The sequence below is a fragment of the Protopterus annectens genome, chromosome 17.part0 (genome assembly GCF_019279795.1).
Source record: "Protopterus annectens isolate FY-2018-M chromosome 17.part0, PAN1.0, whole genome shotgun sequence".
Taxonomy (NCBI): Eukaryota; Metazoa; Chordata; order Ceratodontiformes; family Protopteridae; genus Protopterus; species Protopterus annectens.
The window spans coordinates 87,929,053-87,947,888 of NC_056751.1; the positions used below are offsets into that span (position 1 = coordinate 87,929,053).

Here is an 18,836-nt window from a genome sequence, read left to right on the forward strand (position 1 = left end):
TTCTCTATGCCTACTGAAATTTTAACTATTCCTTTACAAAATTCTGGTACATTTCCCTGTGGTAAATGCTCTATACGTGGTTAGGACTTTTGATAAAATAAATGCCATTTTTTTTCAGCCTAGGGCTATTTTCTCCTGTGTGCCTAAGGGAGTGGTTTACTCTCTCTCCTGCCCCTTGTGGTTTATTCTTTATAGGATAAACCAAAAGAATGATTAAAATCAGAGTACAAGAGCATGTTAAGAGACATTAAGAATCAAAATTTGGATAGCCCTGTGGCATCACATTTTCATGCAGTACACTTGGGGTCTTGTACCAGTTTAAAAGCATGCCTTTTAGAACAAGTTTTGATTAAGGATGATGTTGCACTTAAAAACAAACTGTTATATAAAGAAGCAGTTTGTATTTTAAAGTTTGGCACTTTGGTGCCTTATGGTTTAAACAAAGAACTTGAGTGGCAGGCTTTTCTGCATTAAGTATTAATTATGAGTTTGTGTTTAATTGTTTTAGTTAATTGATTAATGATGTGATATTTATTTAAGTGTGGCTTGTGCTACTGTGATGCTAACTCTGTGAAAGGCTTGCTAGCCGAGGCGCTGGAGTATTAAACAATTTTGAATGTTATGCTTCTGCAGTTGGTGTTCTTCGCTTTCTCTGTGTTTTTTTTTTTTTTATTAGTTTTGGTAAGGTCCTCTTGGAGGATGTTCACATCACTAGGGGAATTTAAGACAGCGCCCAGCTTGCAGTCATGTGCAAACTTGGTCAGCCACAGACCACTGGTTTTGGCTTGCAAGTGAGGAGGCATGTCTTGCAGCACAAACCAAACCAAAATTGTTGCCATTTTCTTCTTGGAAAACAAAAACCAAAATCCTTGCTATTTTCTTTCCTGCTAACAATCTTTGTCCTGTCTTTTTTATTCAAGTTTACAATGTTGTATGTTGTTTTCCCACAGTGTAAAATGCTACATATTGCTACCCCAGAATCATAAAATGTAAAACAATATTTTACGTCCAATTTTTCATCATTCATTTCTATTAATTCTACAGTGTATAAACAGTATCTGTAGTCTAAATTAATTCTAATATAAACCACTTTCTATTTAAAAGTATGATGCCAAAGAATGCTTTACCCACAACCATTTTAAAATTCTGTATATTGATCTCTCGTGAGTATAAAGTGCAAATCAAAATGGGTCAGCTCTTCTCAGCAAACTCAGTTTCTTGTTCTACATCTACATTAATTCTAATTTGTACAAAATAGCATTTGTAGGCTGCATTAATTCTTCTGCATTCATGACAACTTGGTATCTGGAGGCTGTATTAATTCTACTGTGCAAGCAGCTGTATTATTTCAATCATCACAGCAACACTCAAAACCAATGTTATGTATTTACCATAATAATAGATCCTTTCATATATGTCTGTTCAATAGGACATGTGAGTCCTCAAGATCCTTGCCAGATACAACTCAACAGTATCAGTCAGTGCTCCAGCCTCGAGTTCCTTTAAGAAATGTTTTCTATCCAATAATACACCTCCTCCCCGAGTTACCTTAGATTTTGTTTGGCACCTAAAGACCTAGGAGTAGATAACACTGCCTAAATAAGGACTAAAATGGCCTCACCAAATGATTTTTCAGGTCTTACAGAAGATGGAAGGGAGACAGAGGGAAGGTTGTCATATTGGACAGATATAAATGAAAGGATCTGTTGCAGTAAATTCATAACTTTCATATTTAAGTCATTCAGTCAGTCTGATCAGACATATACATCAGAATCCCAAGCTATGATGTAGACTGCGTGGTCTCATGAGAGGAGACACATCAGGATAGAAGCACAAAAGGCTGCTCTTGCCCTGGAGTTGCAGTCCAACTTATAATGCTTGACAAAGGTTTGCACAGGCGACCAAGTGGCAGTCTCATTGAAGTGGCCCTGAAGAACGCTGTGCAAGTTGCAATAGCCCTTGCAGAATGAGTTTCGTTGTTGGCTGTGTAAATAAAGGAAATGTACTCTGACAGTTTCTAATGTGTCACTTCTGAGATGGTTTTCTTCCACAATTTGTTTAGGGTAAAGGAAATAAACAACTGCTAACATTTCTAATTGTTCTGTGAAGGAAGAAATGCAGTTGCCTATATACATCCAAGGTATACAGTACTTGCTCTCCTTTGTTTTCATAATTCAGGAAAAAAAAGCAGGCATACAAACAGGCTGTGAAATATTCAATTCAGAAGTCACCTTAGGAAGGAAGGATGGATTAATTCTCATAGATACTCTATCTTTATGGAAGAACACCGTCTCCAACCCATATAACATAGCTGGTCTCACTACCCTCTTATAGACCTTCCCTTTCACTCTTACTGGTATTCGTCTGTCACAAATCACTCCTGACACTCTTCTCCGCCCACTCCATCATGCCTGTACTCTCTTCTTCACCTCTCTTCCACACTCACCATTACTCTGAACTGTTGATCCCAAGTACTTAAACTCATCCACCTTCACCACCTCTACTCCCTGCATCCTCACCATTCCTCTATCCTCCCTCTCATTCACACACATATATTCTGTCTTAGTTCTTCTGACCTTCATTCCTCTTCTCTCTAGAGCATATCTCCACCTCTCCAGGGCCTCCTCCACCTGTTCCCTACTCTCACTACAGATCACAATGTCATCTGCAAACATCATAGTCCACAGGGACTCCTGTCTGATCTCGTCTGTCAACCTGTCCATCACCATTGCAAATAAGAAAGGGCTCAGAGCTGATCCTTGAATCAATCCCACCTCCACCTTAAACGCATCCATCACTCCCACCGCAGACCTCACTGCTGTCACAGTACCACCGTACATATCCTGTACCACTCTTACATACTCCTCTGACACTCCCGACTTCCTCATACAATACCACAACTCCTCTCTAGGCACCCTGTCATATGCTTTCTCTAAATCCACAAAGACACAATGCAACTCCTTCTGATCTTCTCTGTACTTCTCCATCAACACTCAGAGCAAACAATGCATTTGTAGTGCTCTTTCCTGGCATGAAACCATTCTGCTGATCACTAATCATCACCTCCCTTCTTAACCTAGCTTCCACTACTCTTTCCCATAACTTCATGGTGTGACTGATCAGTTTAATCCTTCTGTAGTTACTACAGCTCTGCACATCATCCTTATTCTTAAAAATTGGTACCAAAACATTATCCATTGCATCCTCTCACTTTCCAAGATTTCATTAAACAATCTAGTTAAAAACTCCACTGCCATTTCACCTAAACACCTCCATGCTTCCACAGGTATGTCATCTGGACCAACAGCCTTTCCGTTCTTCATCCTCTTCATAGCTATAGGTTCATAGGTAGGTACTGGGCTATCTGCCCAAAGGCATATATTAGCCCAGCCACATTGTGCGGCATTCACCGCCCCTTTGGTTAGTTCCCTTTGGTTAGTTCCCTAGGCCCTTGATCTAGCAGCTAGTACCCTTGGCCCCTATCCTTACTTCCTCCTTGCTAATCCACTGCACTTCATAATTCACTATCCGCACATCATCCAACCTTCTCTCCCTCTCATTCTCTTCATTCATCAACCCCTCAAAGTACTCTTTCCATCTGCTCAACACACTCTCCTCGCTTGTGAGTACGTTTCCCTCATTATCCTTTATCACCCTTACCTGCTGCACATCTTTACTAGCTCGGTCCCTCTGTCTAGCCAATCGGTACAGGTCCTTTTCTCCCTCCTTATTGTCCAACCTTTTATACAACTCTTCATATGCCTTATCCTTAGCCTTCACCACCTCTCTCTTTGCCATGTACCTCATCTCCTTATACTCTTGTCTACTTTCTTCATCTCTTTGACAATCCCACTTCTTCTTCGCCAACCTCTTTCTCTGTATACTCCCCTGTACTTCTTCATTCCATCACCAGGTCTCCTTGTCCTCCTTCCTCTTTCCAGATGTCACACCAAGCACCTTTCTAGCCATCTCTCTTACTAGCTCTGCTGTAGTTACCCAGCTATTAGCTATTGTGTGTTATTTAGGTCTGGATTTGTTTCAGTTTAGGGGTTATTATTTTGTGGCTATTTTTTAACTTTTTTTTCCCATGATCTTGCCTTTAATATGCTTAATGGGATGCCTATTTCCATGATACCTCTGTGAACTGTAAAGTGAAGGGTTCCATTTGCCCCTGCTGTTGAGTAACTGCAAAAGTTTGAGAGTATGGCATATTTTTCAAGGAACATTGTCTTTAACCTGTGCAAATAGATAACATTTTTTCAGGAAGTTTTGTATCATGCTACTGTACCAGAACCCTTTCAACATTTTCATTCAAAAGTCTGAGACACTGGAATGTTTTTAAAACAGCTTAGAAACTGACAAAAAAATATAGCTGGCTAGAAAAAATGTCAGGGTTTGTACTGCTTCGTGGGTAGCAGAGTTATGTACATTTCTAATTGATTGTGTGTGTGTGTGTGTGTGTGTGTGTGTGTGTGTGTGTGTGTGTGTGTGTGTGTGTGTAAGGGACATCCTTGGTCTATGCACTTTGTCCTATCTAGTCTAAACGCAGCTCCTGAACAGAGAGTACAGAGGGACAGGTTGATAAATATCTGTTATGTCTCAGCAATGCAGAATGAGTTCTGGTAGTACCCCCCTTGTACTTTTTAGTTACATGTCTTTATTTTGTAGAGAAACAGTCCAAGACTTTAAGCCTAAACAAAGAACTAGCCTGGCTGGTTGTATGTGCAAATGGTAAACACGTTTTTAAAATATCTATGTTGAGGTCATCCATAAAAAATGAAAACAGAAGCAAGCCCACTACTCAGCCTTGGAATACACCTGAAAGGCGTTTCCAATTTTTAGACAGGGTGCTGTAAAGTTTAATTAGGGAGGATCTGTTAAACAGCTAATCTCTATACTATCTAAAAGGGGACACTCAAAAGAATAATCTATTGAGTAATATAACAAGTAAAGAGTGGGTAACCAGGTCATAAGCAAGTTTGGACTTACAAGCAGTGCATCTGTGAAAAACCTTTTCCATTTCAGCAGTAAGGTGTCTTTTAGGTGAAGGAAACTGCATAGCTTGACACTCTAGGGTCAACTCCTTGAGTACAAATGCTTCTCCAAAGGTGACATCTTTAGGATAACTGAAGGATGAAGATTTAATGTCTTCGACAGTCAGCAACTCGGACACTTCTACTACTTCTGACTTAACTGAGGCTGTAAATTCAGAATGAAACAAACAAAAGCTCATCCTATCATTTTCCCAGACAATTTTTGTGTTCCTCCAATTCAGGAGGGAGAGAAGCTGCAGCTGCATAGTTGGTTGATATCAGATACAACATAATGCTTGGCAACCCATGGGACAAGACCATGGTAAAAGTGCATTCAGGGGCTGTGAAGATAGAAAGGGAATAGCACTGATAAAAAAAAACATGAAATGCTGTACTGTGCTCTTGTACAGCCACTAGGCAATCTTCCATCACATACTGAACAGATATTAAAAGTCCAGTTTGGAAAATGGGAAGGCAGAGGATCCAAACAGGAGGTGCATAAGGGCCAGCATATATTGACCCACAAATGTAAACAGCCAACAGCTGTATGGTGGTAGTAAGGCAAAGAAGTTCATTCAGTGACCCCAAGGTCACAATTATGTCCTGTGGAATCTCGGTCTGCTAGTTTGCTCTAGAGAGTGAAGGTGTAATAACAAAACCCACAGTTTTGCTCCCAAAACTAAGTGTTGGGGAGGTGCCACTACACTTGTGTGACTGAGAATGAAGACCTGGAAATAATGTTGTTTGGACCTTAAAGAAAGACACTTGAAAGAGGGAAGAAGCATGTTTAGATTAGTGGAACTTTGACTCATAGCAAGATATGCAGTGCTCCTTCATATAAGTAAATACAGACGAAGTAGGCAAAGAATCAAAAAACTGCAAAAGGAACATCTTGAAGCTACCTGCTGCTTCATTATAAAGGTAAAGGCTAGCCTGCTTCCATCTCCTGGTTGTGGTGAATTTTTAAACTCTTCACTACTCACAATCAAAGATATAATGTTAGGGCCCAAACAGCAAAAAAAAAATTCACATGCTTTTTATTTCTTTTGTAAACATTTTCCCCACATGCATCTGCAGTAATGATCTAATTTCTACAGTAATGCTAAAAAGAACTGATAACAGAGAAACATTTGCAGTTAGAAACCAGGAGATAACAAAGAAATGAGCTACCAAAATAATCCACAAGTATTCAGGCTGCGAAACAATTCCAATAATAAAGATGATGAAGCCAGCCAGAAGGCTAAAACACAGTTTTAATCTAAAAATCTTGAAAGTAACAAATCCACTTGGTTAAGCGCTTTCGTCTACATTAAGACATCCTCAGAACCAAGACAAATAGTGAAGTAAAAACTTTTAAATACAAAGACACACCCGTTTGAAACCTTCAATAGAACCAATCAACCAATTAAACATAGCAAACGGAAATAAAGCAACAGTAACTAGATGTTACAGCTATAGTACTGAATATAATAGATGCTTCATATACTTTAAAATATAAGTGAATGTTTTTTCAATTCACTTGAAATTGAAATGTGTTCATTTAACCCTGGTGGGTTAGTTGCATCTAACCTAATCTGAAACAACATTTCCCTGTGCAATAAAATGTTCTCCCAGTCTCCTGAAAATGGTGCTGTTGTAATTTGTTCAAGTATCAAAAAAAGAATAAAGAAATGAGCTACTTAATATCGGAACAGAATGAAACACTTAAGATTATTCATTACAGGATGACATGTCACATCTGGGACCAGATTCCAGGAGGACTGTGGTGTGAAGCAACATACCACATGGTGCAGTTACTCCATGATGGAGTCCAAAACATGGGGGTCTACCAGTCCCCATTAAATGTATGCTAATGTGGACGACTGAAGCACTACATCCAATTTCAAAAGGGGAAATGGGTTTGCAATGAAAAAAAATTAGCATTGTACAGTGGTGAAATTCAAAATGTACAAAGCTGACAAAATGAAGTGGCCTGCAGAGTTCAATGGCCTGAGATAGCAAAGCAGCAGCCCCACCTATATGTGGAATCTATGTACTGAAGACAATACCTGGGGTGAAGCCAGACAGCCTGTAATTGCAAGTTCCACATATAGTTGGAGCTGTGTTATATACTCAGGGAATCACAGTTGAGGGGAAGCTGAGAATGGTGTATGTGGGTGTGCCTGGGTGGTGTGTGAGCAACTCCAAACTCCACTGAGGATGACTTGCAGAGACCTACATCTATAAAACACAGTTCATTACTTTGTGGGCTACTGACCCTGCATGCCTGTCCCTTGTCATGGATGAGGACAAAGCAGACATGATGGTCATATGCTGGCTGTCATGTGTGTATACTCCAGACCATCATACAGGTAAGATCTACTTCAAGTCCATATAGCTCCACCTTTGTGGTGGCCTTGATACTGCAGGCAGGCCCACTGGTCAGCAATACTAGAGGTGCCATACCAATGGAGACATGACGCTTGAACACTTCACGTGGAGCTGGTGCACCTGCCAAGTTTTCAATTATGTTTGCTCTATGCTAGGCATAGATAATGAATTTCATTAAAAAATGGAAGCTCATTACTCGCTCCTAGCACGTGGGACTCCTGGCCATTCAGTATCTGGGCACTGTGAGGAACTGAACTGGGTTAATCTCCCAATCCTGGGACTGATGTCACTCCAGGGGTGAGTAGGACAAGCCACTTTGGGGTAGCAAGAGCACAACTGGTGGAAACTTTCCACTCAGCTACTTCCACGTTTTTGCAGTTTGTCCCCTGATGAAATAAAATGGACAGAAATGGTACTGTCCAGCATTTATAGGTTCATAGGTAGGTACTAGGCTATCGGCCCTGGGGCCTATACAAGTCCAGCCAAAAAGGTACCCTGGCTTTTGCCACCCAAGAAAATGATTTTCCTGTGCCACTGTCGAGCAGAGCCACAGAGGTGATCCCCAGGGTGAATTTCCTATTTCCCATCCAATCATCAAGATTTTTCTTGAAGAGTGCTAATCAGTAGCTTTGTTTGATATAGATAGGTAGTTTATTCCAGAGTATGGGAAGTCTCTGGGACAGGAATCTATCCCTCCGGCATGTTCTGTTTATTGTGGTGACAAGGTTTAGGTCCCTAGAGTGTGAAGCTCGGAGGGATTGGGATTTCTTTAAGTGGAGCATGTCCAACAGCTCTGGGTTTGACATAGCTTTGTACGTTAGGCAGAGATCACCTCTGAGTAGGCGATATGCGACTGAGTAAAGCTGGCGGTTTTTGAGACGGTCTGCGTATTGCATCTGTTTGAGGCCAGTAATCCTCTTTGTGAGGTATTTCTGCGGCCTTTCCAGTTGTTGTAGATGTGAGGTACATACCAAAAGGGGCGTTGTACTCTATAATGGGTCTAATGAGTGATGAGTAGAGGGGAACAATGACCTCTTTTTTCTGGATGAGAAACCTTTTGTGATGAGGTGTGCCACGTAGAAGGATTTCCTGGCTACTGTGGCGATGTGATTATCAAAGGAGAGACTACTGTCCACCTGTGTCCCAAGGTCTCTTATCACACTTTCGGTGTTAAGTATACTACCGCCTATGTTGTAGTTCATGGGTACATAGTTTTTACCAAAGGGGATGACAATGCACTTTTGGTATTGAGCTTGAGGCCATGGCTTTTACACCAGGCATCTGTCTCAGTGAGGCCTTTTTGTAGGATGTCCACATCGTTAGGAGTTTAGATTATGGCTCCTAGTTTGCAGTCATCTGCGAACGTGGTTAGCCAAAGACCTTCTGTGTTAGCCTGTACCTTAAGAGAAGTAGATACCAAACAGGAGAGGATCCAGGACTGAACCCTGTGGTACTCCACTTGTCACTGGTCTGATGTCAGATTTGGAGTCTGCTACTTTCACAGTGTGGGTTCTGTCAGTGAGCCAGTTGGCAACCCATCTTGTGACAGGAATTTATACCTAGTTTAGCAAGTTTATCTATAATTCCAGAGTGGGGGATGGTGTCGAAAGCCACGGCAAGATCTAGATAGGCTGTGTGAACCACCTTTCCCTTGTCTACGGCTTTGGTGACTGCTTCAAAGAAGTCTATCAGGTTTAGGAGACATGATCTGTCTTTTACAAACCCGAACTGGGTGGGGTCCAGAGTTTGGAGATTACCAATGTCTTTGTTTATAAGTTCCATGATGATACTTCCATGGCCTTGCAGACCAAGCTCGTCAGGCTAATGGGGCAGTAGTTCCCGGGGTCCATGGTGGCTCCCCCCTTGTGGAGTGGGATAACCGTCGCTGTGCGCCATTCAGCAGGCACAAAGCCTGAGGTGAGGCTATGATTGAACATGATACTTAGGTGGGGTGCCAGTTAGTTCTGTAGTTCGTGTAGAACGCAGTCTGGTCCCATGTATGCTGTGTTCTTGGCTTTGGAGAGTGTGTTTTTACCTGTGCAGCCATGATTACAGGAACTTTGCATTCTTCGGGTATAGAGATGGGCTCTTTAAGGGGTGAGAGGGGGGTAAAGTTAGCACTGAACCTATCTGCCAGGATGTTGGCAATATCAGTAGGGTCTGTGTATTTAGTGCCATTGTGCTGCAACTCAGAGCAGATCTGAGTGTTGCAATTGAGATTCCTGACATAGCTATAGAATGCTTTGTGGTTGTCTTTAGAATCAGTGGCAATTTTGTTTTCGTAACTAGCTTTGGAGGATTTTATCAGGGATCCCAGCTTCTTACTGAGGCTGACCAGGGAGCTCCTCCACGTATGGGATTGTACTCTCTTTTGCAACAGTTTCTTCCTTCTGTTGCTTCTGTTGTACAGTTTGTTTATGGCAGGGGACCACCAGATTGGCTTCCTTTTTTTGGAGGATATGCAAGACTTGTGATTAATGCTCACAATCACAAGTGTCAGCAGGTTTGCAAGGAAGGGCCAGTAACCTGACAGAGTATCTTCCGCTCTCCAGAACTTCCAAAAGTTACACCTGCTATATGTGATAACCCTTGAAGGATACACTAATTAACACAAACATTAAAAAAAATTAATTTCACTGGTGTTCTCCAAATCTGTACATGTTTGCATTCAAAGCTTCAGTACAACGGAAAGCATTTGTATTTACTCATAAATTAAACACACACTTACTTGCAGAGGGAGTTGCATTTCATGGAACCAGTCCCAAAGTTGTTCCCAACATAGGACATTCTGTCAGTCTCGGCAGTCTGGAAATAAGAACATAAGGCATTCACTGGTATGCAAAAAAGAAATACTTCTGATGTTTAACAACCACTAACTGCTACCTAAAGCATCCACAGGGAATATGACAGCCTTCTTCAACTAAAACAAATATCAGTTTACAAATTGGCAAAAATAAAATGTGTACTTGAAAACAAATTCTGATTATAGGTTAATCTGAACTCCTTAATCACATTTTCAACTTAAACCTTTTTAAGAAAAAAAAGGGGGGGACACAGAAAGGCACATGACATAATTTGCCAGACTATTTTTACCCCAAGGGAACTGCAATCCATCTAGTAGCCAGTTGTTGTGGGTAGTAACTCAGGCTAATCATTTAAAACGAAAGTACCAGGTTTTCCAACCCCACCTATGTACATACAATGAAATAAATTTAAAAAAATCCTACACTCTCAAAATTACTTTACATACAGGGCATATCTGTGGTTTAGGGGAATAACCATCTGACTTTGCTCTAAATGATCAAAATGTCATTAGTGTCTCAAACACTGTCGCAGCTGAAATGAGGAGGTAGAGCAGCTAAAATGAGCCCACTCATTTCAGGGGAAGGGGGCTGCAGTTTGTAGGACAATGCTTACCTAAGCAGCAGACAGCACACTACAAATGGAACTGGGGATGGGATGTTTAGAAATACATGTGCATGTGTCCTGTGATTCACTGACAAGGCAGAAGTCATAGCTACAGCATGAAGAGCACAGACAAGCAAAAAATAAATAAATACAATACAATACAATCCCTGAACTCCACTATGGATGACTGGATGATGGCACCACTCCCAGAATTTGACTCATGCTCCTTAACTGAATAAAATAAGCCTGTGGTTCTTGCACCTGGGCAGACTATAATCAAACTGAGCAGTTAGGCAAAGACTAGATATGGAGCCCTGGGACCATGATGGTAGATCTGTAAGAGTAGTTCCATCCTTTCTACCTCACAAGACCACAGATATTTGGATTGCCAACCAATCTTTCCTGGGCTGCTAAGTCACTTCCCCTATGTAATAATGCACTGTGTTATCCTAACGTCCTAGACTTGAGGTTAGTTACATTAAATAAAAAAGTAATACAAGACAAGTGGCAACTTCTTAGCCAAAGTGAGGCTGTTACTGAAGATGGATCTAATTGTACAGATCTTTTGTATCTAAAAGTGAAGTCCATCTTCAGTAACATGCAGGGCACAGTGCAAAATATCTTCTATTGGGTGGACCCCAAGAGAATATCTTCTATTGGGTGGACCCCAGGAGAATACCCAATTGAAAATGGTAGCCCCAAGAGAATATCTGGAAATGAAATCCAATTTGTAATGTTCTTTAAAAGTATTAACAGAAAAGTGTGCAGCTGCTGCACAATTGTCATTAACATAGCTGAATTTCTAAAAAAGGCTACTAAGACGGCTTAGGCTCTACTAGAACATGCCTTAATGACTTGCGGCAATGGCTTATTCTATTTATTTATTTACTGACATTTGTTTACTGGGAAAGTCTTCTAGGCCAGGCTATCCCATTTTCAGTGGAAGCCCAAGGAGAAAAGCTCTAGAGAATTTACAAAGAAAATAAAACAAGAGCAAAACTAAGCAAATCTGAACAAAAGTCAAAACATTTTTAACAAAGAAGTATTTTAGGATAAAGAGATTAAAATTGCAAAAGATACAAAAAGTTACTGGCAAAAAAAAAAAACGTTCATGTTGTATATTAAGATTCAATAAATAAATCTAATATATCTACATAGAAAAACTGGAAGATTGAGTTTAGGTAATGGTTGAGGAGAGAAATGAGCAGTTACAGATCCATATGGAAGAAAAGTGGCTATGGAGTGTGGTTTTGAAGCTAGAAAGTCTTGGCTGAAGGCGTAGAGATACTGGAAGGTTATTCCAAATTTTGGAGATTGTCCAGGAGTACAGGAATTGACCTGCAGGTAGTTTGGGTTTGTGTACTTGGAGAAGGTACTGGTTTTCAGAGCATAGGGAACAAGATGGTGTTTACAAGGTAAAGAGGGAGCTGAGTGCTGGACAGTCCTGAGGTGTATATACAAGTTTATGACAGATTGAGAGCTGCAGGAGGAGAAGGTGATAGGGGAGTTCGAGCCATTGTAGTTGCTTGAGAGAAAGACAATGGTGAGTGGAGTGCCGACTATTAGTAGCAAATTTAGCAGTCTTACTATAGCATGTTTCTAATTTTGTCATTAAGGAGGACTGCAGATTAGTTAATAGGGAAGCACCATAAATAAGTGAGGGTAGAAGGTATGAAAAAAGCTAGTGCTTGTTTAAAAGGGAAGGAGAGGAATTTGTTATGTCTACATAGTAACCCCAGTTTCTTATGGGTTTTGTTTATGTTATTTTGAAAGTGATGCTCGAATTTGAGATTTTCATCTATGATTACCCCTAATAGTTTAGTATGGGTAACTAATTCAATTTCAGTAAAGTTAAGTGAGAGAATTTCGAAGTCAGCTAAGTTAATGGGTAAATTTCTCTTGGGAGTGAAGATGATAAGTTTTGTGTTTTGGGGATTTAGAGATGGGTGATTATTGTGAAGCCAGGTTTCCACTGTGGTAAAAGCATCTTGGGTGATTTGTTTTAGGGTGTTTAAGTTGTGGGCAGAGCAAACTATTGTGGAATCATTTGCATACTGGACTAGAGAGGCTTGCTAAACAGCCTGGTGGAGATTATTAATGAAAATGTTAAATAGAAGTGGGCCTAAAATTGAACCTTGGGGAACACCTGAAGGGTTATGGATGTAAAGGGAAATGCAGTGTTGCCATTTGACAGCATGCTCTCTGTTATAGATGTAGTTTTTAAACCAGTTAAGAGACTGAGGATATAAGCCAATACTAGAGAGTTGGGAAAGGACAGAGTGAGAGCGAGTATCAAAAGCTTTAGATAAGTCCAGGAAAAGGGCTGAGACAATGTTACCAGTCTCGAACTTTGTTGACAGTGTCTAAGAATGAGATTAATCCAGTGGATGTGTTATGTCCCAGGCAGAAAGCGTGCAGAGTAGGACAGAGAAGATTATGTTTTAGAAGGAAGTCGAGAAGTTGCTTTTGAACACACTTTTCTAGAATTTTTGAGATAGGGGTGAGAAGAGCTATGGATTGCAAGTTGGAGATGTCGGCTTAAGGACCACATTTATGAAGAGATAATATTATAGCTTTTTTCCAGAGTCCAGAGACATAGGATTCCTGAATAGATCTATTAATCAAGAAGCCGATGGGGTAGGCCACTGAGTCTGCTGCTATTTTGAGGAATTTGGCAGAGATATTGTCAGCAGCGTTGGAGTATGACTTAAGTTTTAAAAGCATTTTTTTTTATTTGATAGGTAGGGAGAGGAGAGAGAGTAAAAAGTGGTGGAGGAGACAGATGTATGCCATTTGGAAAGTGAATGTCAGTGGGTGGAGAGTGTTGGTAAGAGGATGACAGTGAAAAGGTAGTGCTGGTGTTGTGGAGAGGATGGAAGAAGGTGGAGATAATGTTGCTGACAGTGTCAATAAAGTAGGAATTAAAGAGACGTGCAATTTGTTCTGGTGGTTTATCAGGGTATGAGCAGGGGTTGGGTTTAGTGTCAGGGCTGAGGAGGTTGTTGATGAAGACCAGAAAGCTTTTGGATTAGTTATTCTGGTTCTTTGCTGATTCCAGAAGTACTGCTGCTTATCTTTAAAGATAATCTTCTTAGCTAGGATGCAGAGCTGTTTATAATAAGATTAGATGTATTTTGAGATTTAAGCCAAGCCTTCCATGCTTTGCCCCGTCAGTCATGGGACATTATTGCTTCTGATTCTTCTAGTTCTTGAAGGGGCTAGACTATATAAAATATTTTGAAAAGAATTACTGAAGTACAGTAAAGTATCATCCAATCCACGGGGAGAGTCTTAAGGATATTCCAGTCAATGCTATTCAGAATCCTATTGAAAGCATTGGGATTGAATTTGGAAAAATTCTGGACTCATTTGGTACTGTGGGTTTTTGGGATTGCTGAGCATGCTCGGATACCATAGGCTGGGAGATGGTCACTAATGGAGTTAGACATTTTTCCAGATGTTATAAATTTAGAAGGGTCTGAGACTAAAATCCAGTCTACGATGGATCCAACATTAGTTTTGTTGGTGTACCTAGTAGGAGTATTAATAAGTTGAGTGAAGTGAAATAGGTTTATACAAGCGAGGGACTGACTGGAAGAGACAGAGGACTGACCAATATTCATGTCCACGAGGATAACAGTTTCATTCTTTATAGTGAAGGAAATCCAAGATAAAATGCTTTCTAAAGTTAGGATGTTGTTTCCGGGAGGGATGTATAGGACAACAATACAAAGTTTTTTAGAGTGATTAATTTCAAGAAAAGAAATCAATATCTCAGCATTATGGAATAGCGGGATCTGGTCTTTATATGGAATAATACTGAGGAAGTTTGGATAGATCAGGGCCACACCACCTACTTTTTTTCTTTTGACAGTCATATCCAATAATAGTAAAGTTTGGTGGAAGAAGCCCTGAATCCTGAATGAGGGATTTTAGCCATGTTTCAGTGGCTGCTAGGATATCAGTTTTATTTTGGGAAAGCCAGGCATGCAGTTCTGAAGTTTTATTACAGATGCCTTGGAAACAGAGTAGTTATGTGGAGAGATTTGGAGGATATAGATAGGTTAGAGTTTCACTGGTTGTAAGAAATGCTGAGGCTTGGATTGGGATGGATGTCGCCTGAGCAGGAGAGAATGTAAAGGATATGAGAGAACTGATGAATGAGGTTAGAAAATTTAGAGAGATGGAAGTGAAGGGAACGGAAAAGGGAATTTTGTGAATAAGGGAGGTTGTAGTTTAAAAAAGTAAAGGGGGATTTTGGCATGCAGAATAGGATAACAGTGAAAGAGGCTGGGGCTAATATCAGAGAAGATGTTAATGGGTTGCATGGAAAATGGAAGGAGGAGTGTGAATAGGGAGGTGGGGAGAGAGGGTGCAGTTGTGTGGCTTTGACTAGAGTTAAAAAGATTAAGGAAAGAGGGATTAGGGAGAGAGTTTGATATTTAATGGGAGGCATTTCTGGTGAGAGGAATTGGAACAGGGAGTGATGAACTAAAAGCACAGGAAGAGATAAGGAGGGACAAAGAGGAGTGAAACTGGTTGAGGGAGGGTGAGTGGTTAGAGACAGTGAGGGATTTACTGGCCGAGGAATGAGAGGTGAGTGGTTAGAAGAGTCTAAGTGTAGTGAAACTAGGGGTGGGTGGGAATGGGGGCAGAGTAGGGGAGCGGAGTGTGCCCGAGCGAGGCGAACGGAGTGGGCAGGCCCCCTTTCCCAGTTCTGCTTTGAAGAAAAGAAAACAATCAGCAAAGTAAGGAAATTAAAGGAGAGGAATTCGGGAGGAGATGTCAGTGTAGCAAAGAAGTTAAAGGTGGAGAAATGTGGCTAAAAAATGCCGATAGAGGAGTTAGTGTGGGTGAAAAAAATGGGAGAGAGAAAAATGTAAGTAGTTGTTTTGGTGGGTGTACAAGTAATAGCGGAGTGTCGGTAGTGACAGAACCTGTGAAGGGAGAGATGGGGAAAGACGGAAAAGACTGCTAGAGGAGGGAGAGAGAAAAATATTAGGAGATGGCCAGAAAGGAAGTGAAGGAGGGTAGATAGGACAGTATAGACTATGTAAAGTGGAAAGGCAGAGTTAAGAGACAGAGTCAGGATAAGAGTGGCAAGGTGATGTACTATGGAACCACAGCACAAAAAAAATTAGATAGACAAAAGTTACAGTTGGGCAGAAGGTAAACTCCCAGACACATACATAAACCATATGAGGAAGCATATGAGAAGATTCAAGCATCCAGTAGATGAAAGCAGTAAAAGAGGCACTGGGGTATTATTGCTTGTAGGAGCTTATCTGGGAGCCCAGATCCATGATGCACTGAGGGGGGATGAGAGTGTGCTTAATCTAATAAAAGAAAAAGATGTAGGTTAGCTTGTGATACAGTAGTTTGGGTATTAGTTTATAAAGAGAGATCCGATACCTATGTAAAATTAAGAAGCACAAGAGATGGGGGTACAATGGGGGGACCTTAAGATAACAAAATATAATAAATATAATATTTTGTTGCATAAGATAAACTATAATATAATCAGAAACCCATCTAACAAAGGTCAAGTCTAGATACTTTGTGCCAGAGAGTCTTGGAAGAAAAAAAAAACAAAAGGTTGGGTATTTTTATTCTTTATAAGTATGAACTTGTCATATCCAAATATTATCTGTTGGTTGGCTATGTTTGAAATGAACTCTATGTGATCAGTCCACCACCTTGGTCAACAAACTAAATAAATAAAAGCCTCCATGCAATGTAGTAAGTATTCCCCAAGATTAAAATGAGACTGAAAGAATTAAGTGTATGTTTGTCTTTTCGGCTTTTCCTGGTTAGGGGTCGCTGCAGCAGAACACCGGTCCGCTAATGATTGGCATTAGATTTTTATGGTGCCGAGTTGCCAGCCCGACACCCAACTTTCAGCGAAGGCACGTTCATTCACGCATGTCTTTCGGAGGCCACTCGACCGCAGGGAGGACATGCAGACTCCACACAGAAGGAACTACAGCCGAGAATCGAACAGGAGAACCTCTTGCTGTGAGGCAACAATGCTACTGCTGTACCACCGCGGCTGTACACAGGTAAGTAAGTGTATGTAATGACTTAAATTCAACTGTGTTTTTTTAAATAAAACCCGGACTAGTTAGTTCTAAGTGCAACTTGTGCTAAGGTAGCACAAAGACAAATAATGCTGTATGCCAGAAGACATGACATTTAGCAATCATAGTGGCTGAAGTAATAGTCAAGAAAAATATATTCAAAGTAAAGAACCTTAATGCTAGTGTACCCCTTGTCTCAGAAAAATCATAAATCAAATGTTTCAGAGCAAAGTACAAGTTGCATGGAGGTGCTGGACGTCACAGGGGAGATCGCAATAAAAAAGCACCTCTGAAGAAGGTCTTGCATTGTTTCAATGAAGCTAAGGAGCTGGAATCTTGGCACTGAAAGATTACAGATGGCAGTCGGTTACACTCATCAAATCCTACAGAAAACCTCCAAGTATTTCTGTAGGTTTTGCCTAGTTATGCCTCCAGGCATCTAATATTGTTTGTTCATATTTACATTAATAATTGCAAAACCATGCTTAATACAACATAGTGGAATATTCCAATTTAAAACCTACATGATGGGCAAGATAACTGTATTGATACCTGCCCTTTGTCTAATGTAGCTAAAAAAAACTGTTCATATATTATCTGCATTGTCATAACTTTTCATATTTGACAACCAAACACAGAGGCAAGAAAACACAGCCTCATATCAAAGCTCACAGCTGGAAGAATAAACAATGCTGACTGTGTGTGTGTGTGTGTGTGTGTGTGTAACTTCAATGGTTACTGAGATAGCAAAAGTTCTTTACAAATTAATATTTTACCAAGTTTATTGTGACTTATAAAATCCAACAACCTAAAGAATGCTGCTGCAATGATTAATTTACAATTTATTGACACTTATGTTCTACAAGCAAGAATATTTATTGGAACTGTGGGATACATTTTGACAAAGAGTTCTCGATACAACCACTGGAAGTTACTGACCGACCTCCAGTACAGAGAATGACAAATGGAAAGATGACTAAGAGGAGCTTCAAAAATATCTCCAAGGTGTTCTAGGACTGCATGAAAGCAATGATAAAAAGATATAAGTCCTTGGTGTTAACCAACATGGAAAAATGTATCCATTTGTCCTGTAAGTTTTTATTGTGTTGATCTTTTCAAAACACACAAGATATTAACTAATTTGTAAGAAATATAAGGATTGTTGGCAACCAGTAGGAGTGAAGCCTCTACATTACAAGTAAATGATGGCTGTGTCAAACATTTTTCTTGCAGGACTCAAGAACATGGGCTTCTACAAAAGATGAGGCAGAAGAAGAGGGAACCAGATCTAGCAGGGCCAGCAAGGAGCTATAGGGATGACTCTAGCTCTGTGAAGTTTCACCCTCTGAATGAATCTTGTCATCAGGGAAAATGGGGAAAAGTGCAGAGTAGTTCAGGTGGACACTTCTGTGTGTGTGCGCCCTTTAGCAGTTTCATCAGTGATTGATAGAACAAGGAAAATTCAGTGCAACTGATTGGGGAAGGCAAAAAGGTCACGGCCGGTTTTCCTCTATTTCTGGAAAAATTTCTTTCCTGCTGAGGTGCTGAGCATTCATTTCTGTGGTAGCAGCAGGCATCTGGCTCACTGTATCCACCATGGAAGTAGACTCCCCAAGGATATGGATGGCAATAAGCTAATAATTGGTAGAGATTGCTCATTCCCACAGCCTCACAGCTTCCCAACAGAAGGGGATAGGACTAGGTTCCTCCTTGCTTGCTGATATACCATACAACTGCCAGGATGAAAAATGAAAAAAAAAATGTTATGGTACAGCTCTGGAGTGAAACCCACAGTTTTCACAATCAAAAACAAATAAGAATCAAAAGGCTGGAAAAAAATAGTTTACCAACCAGGAAAAGTCACAAAATCCACTTGGTCAACTAAAAGAAAATCTTACTGTTTTGTACACCTCTTAGAATACACTATGCAAACATTCTAAAAAAATAA

At 40.4% G+C, this 18,836-nt stretch overlaps 1 protein-coding gene across 2 annotated transcripts in view; it reads right to left on the reverse strand.

Annotated features, from left to right (window-relative positions):
• POLR1E (RNA polymerase I subunit E) overlaps window positions 1-18,836 on the reverse strand; it is a 970,793-nt gene that overhangs the window by 725,820 nt on the left and 226,137 nt on the right. For both annotated transcript variants that reach the window (XM_044059632.1, XM_044059633.1), the window contains one exon: window positions 10,132-10,208. In XM_044059632.1, the coding sequence (XP_043915567.1) occupies window positions 10,132-10,208 (77 nt within the window). The remainder of the gene's footprint in view (window positions 1-10,131; window positions 10,209-18,836) is intronic.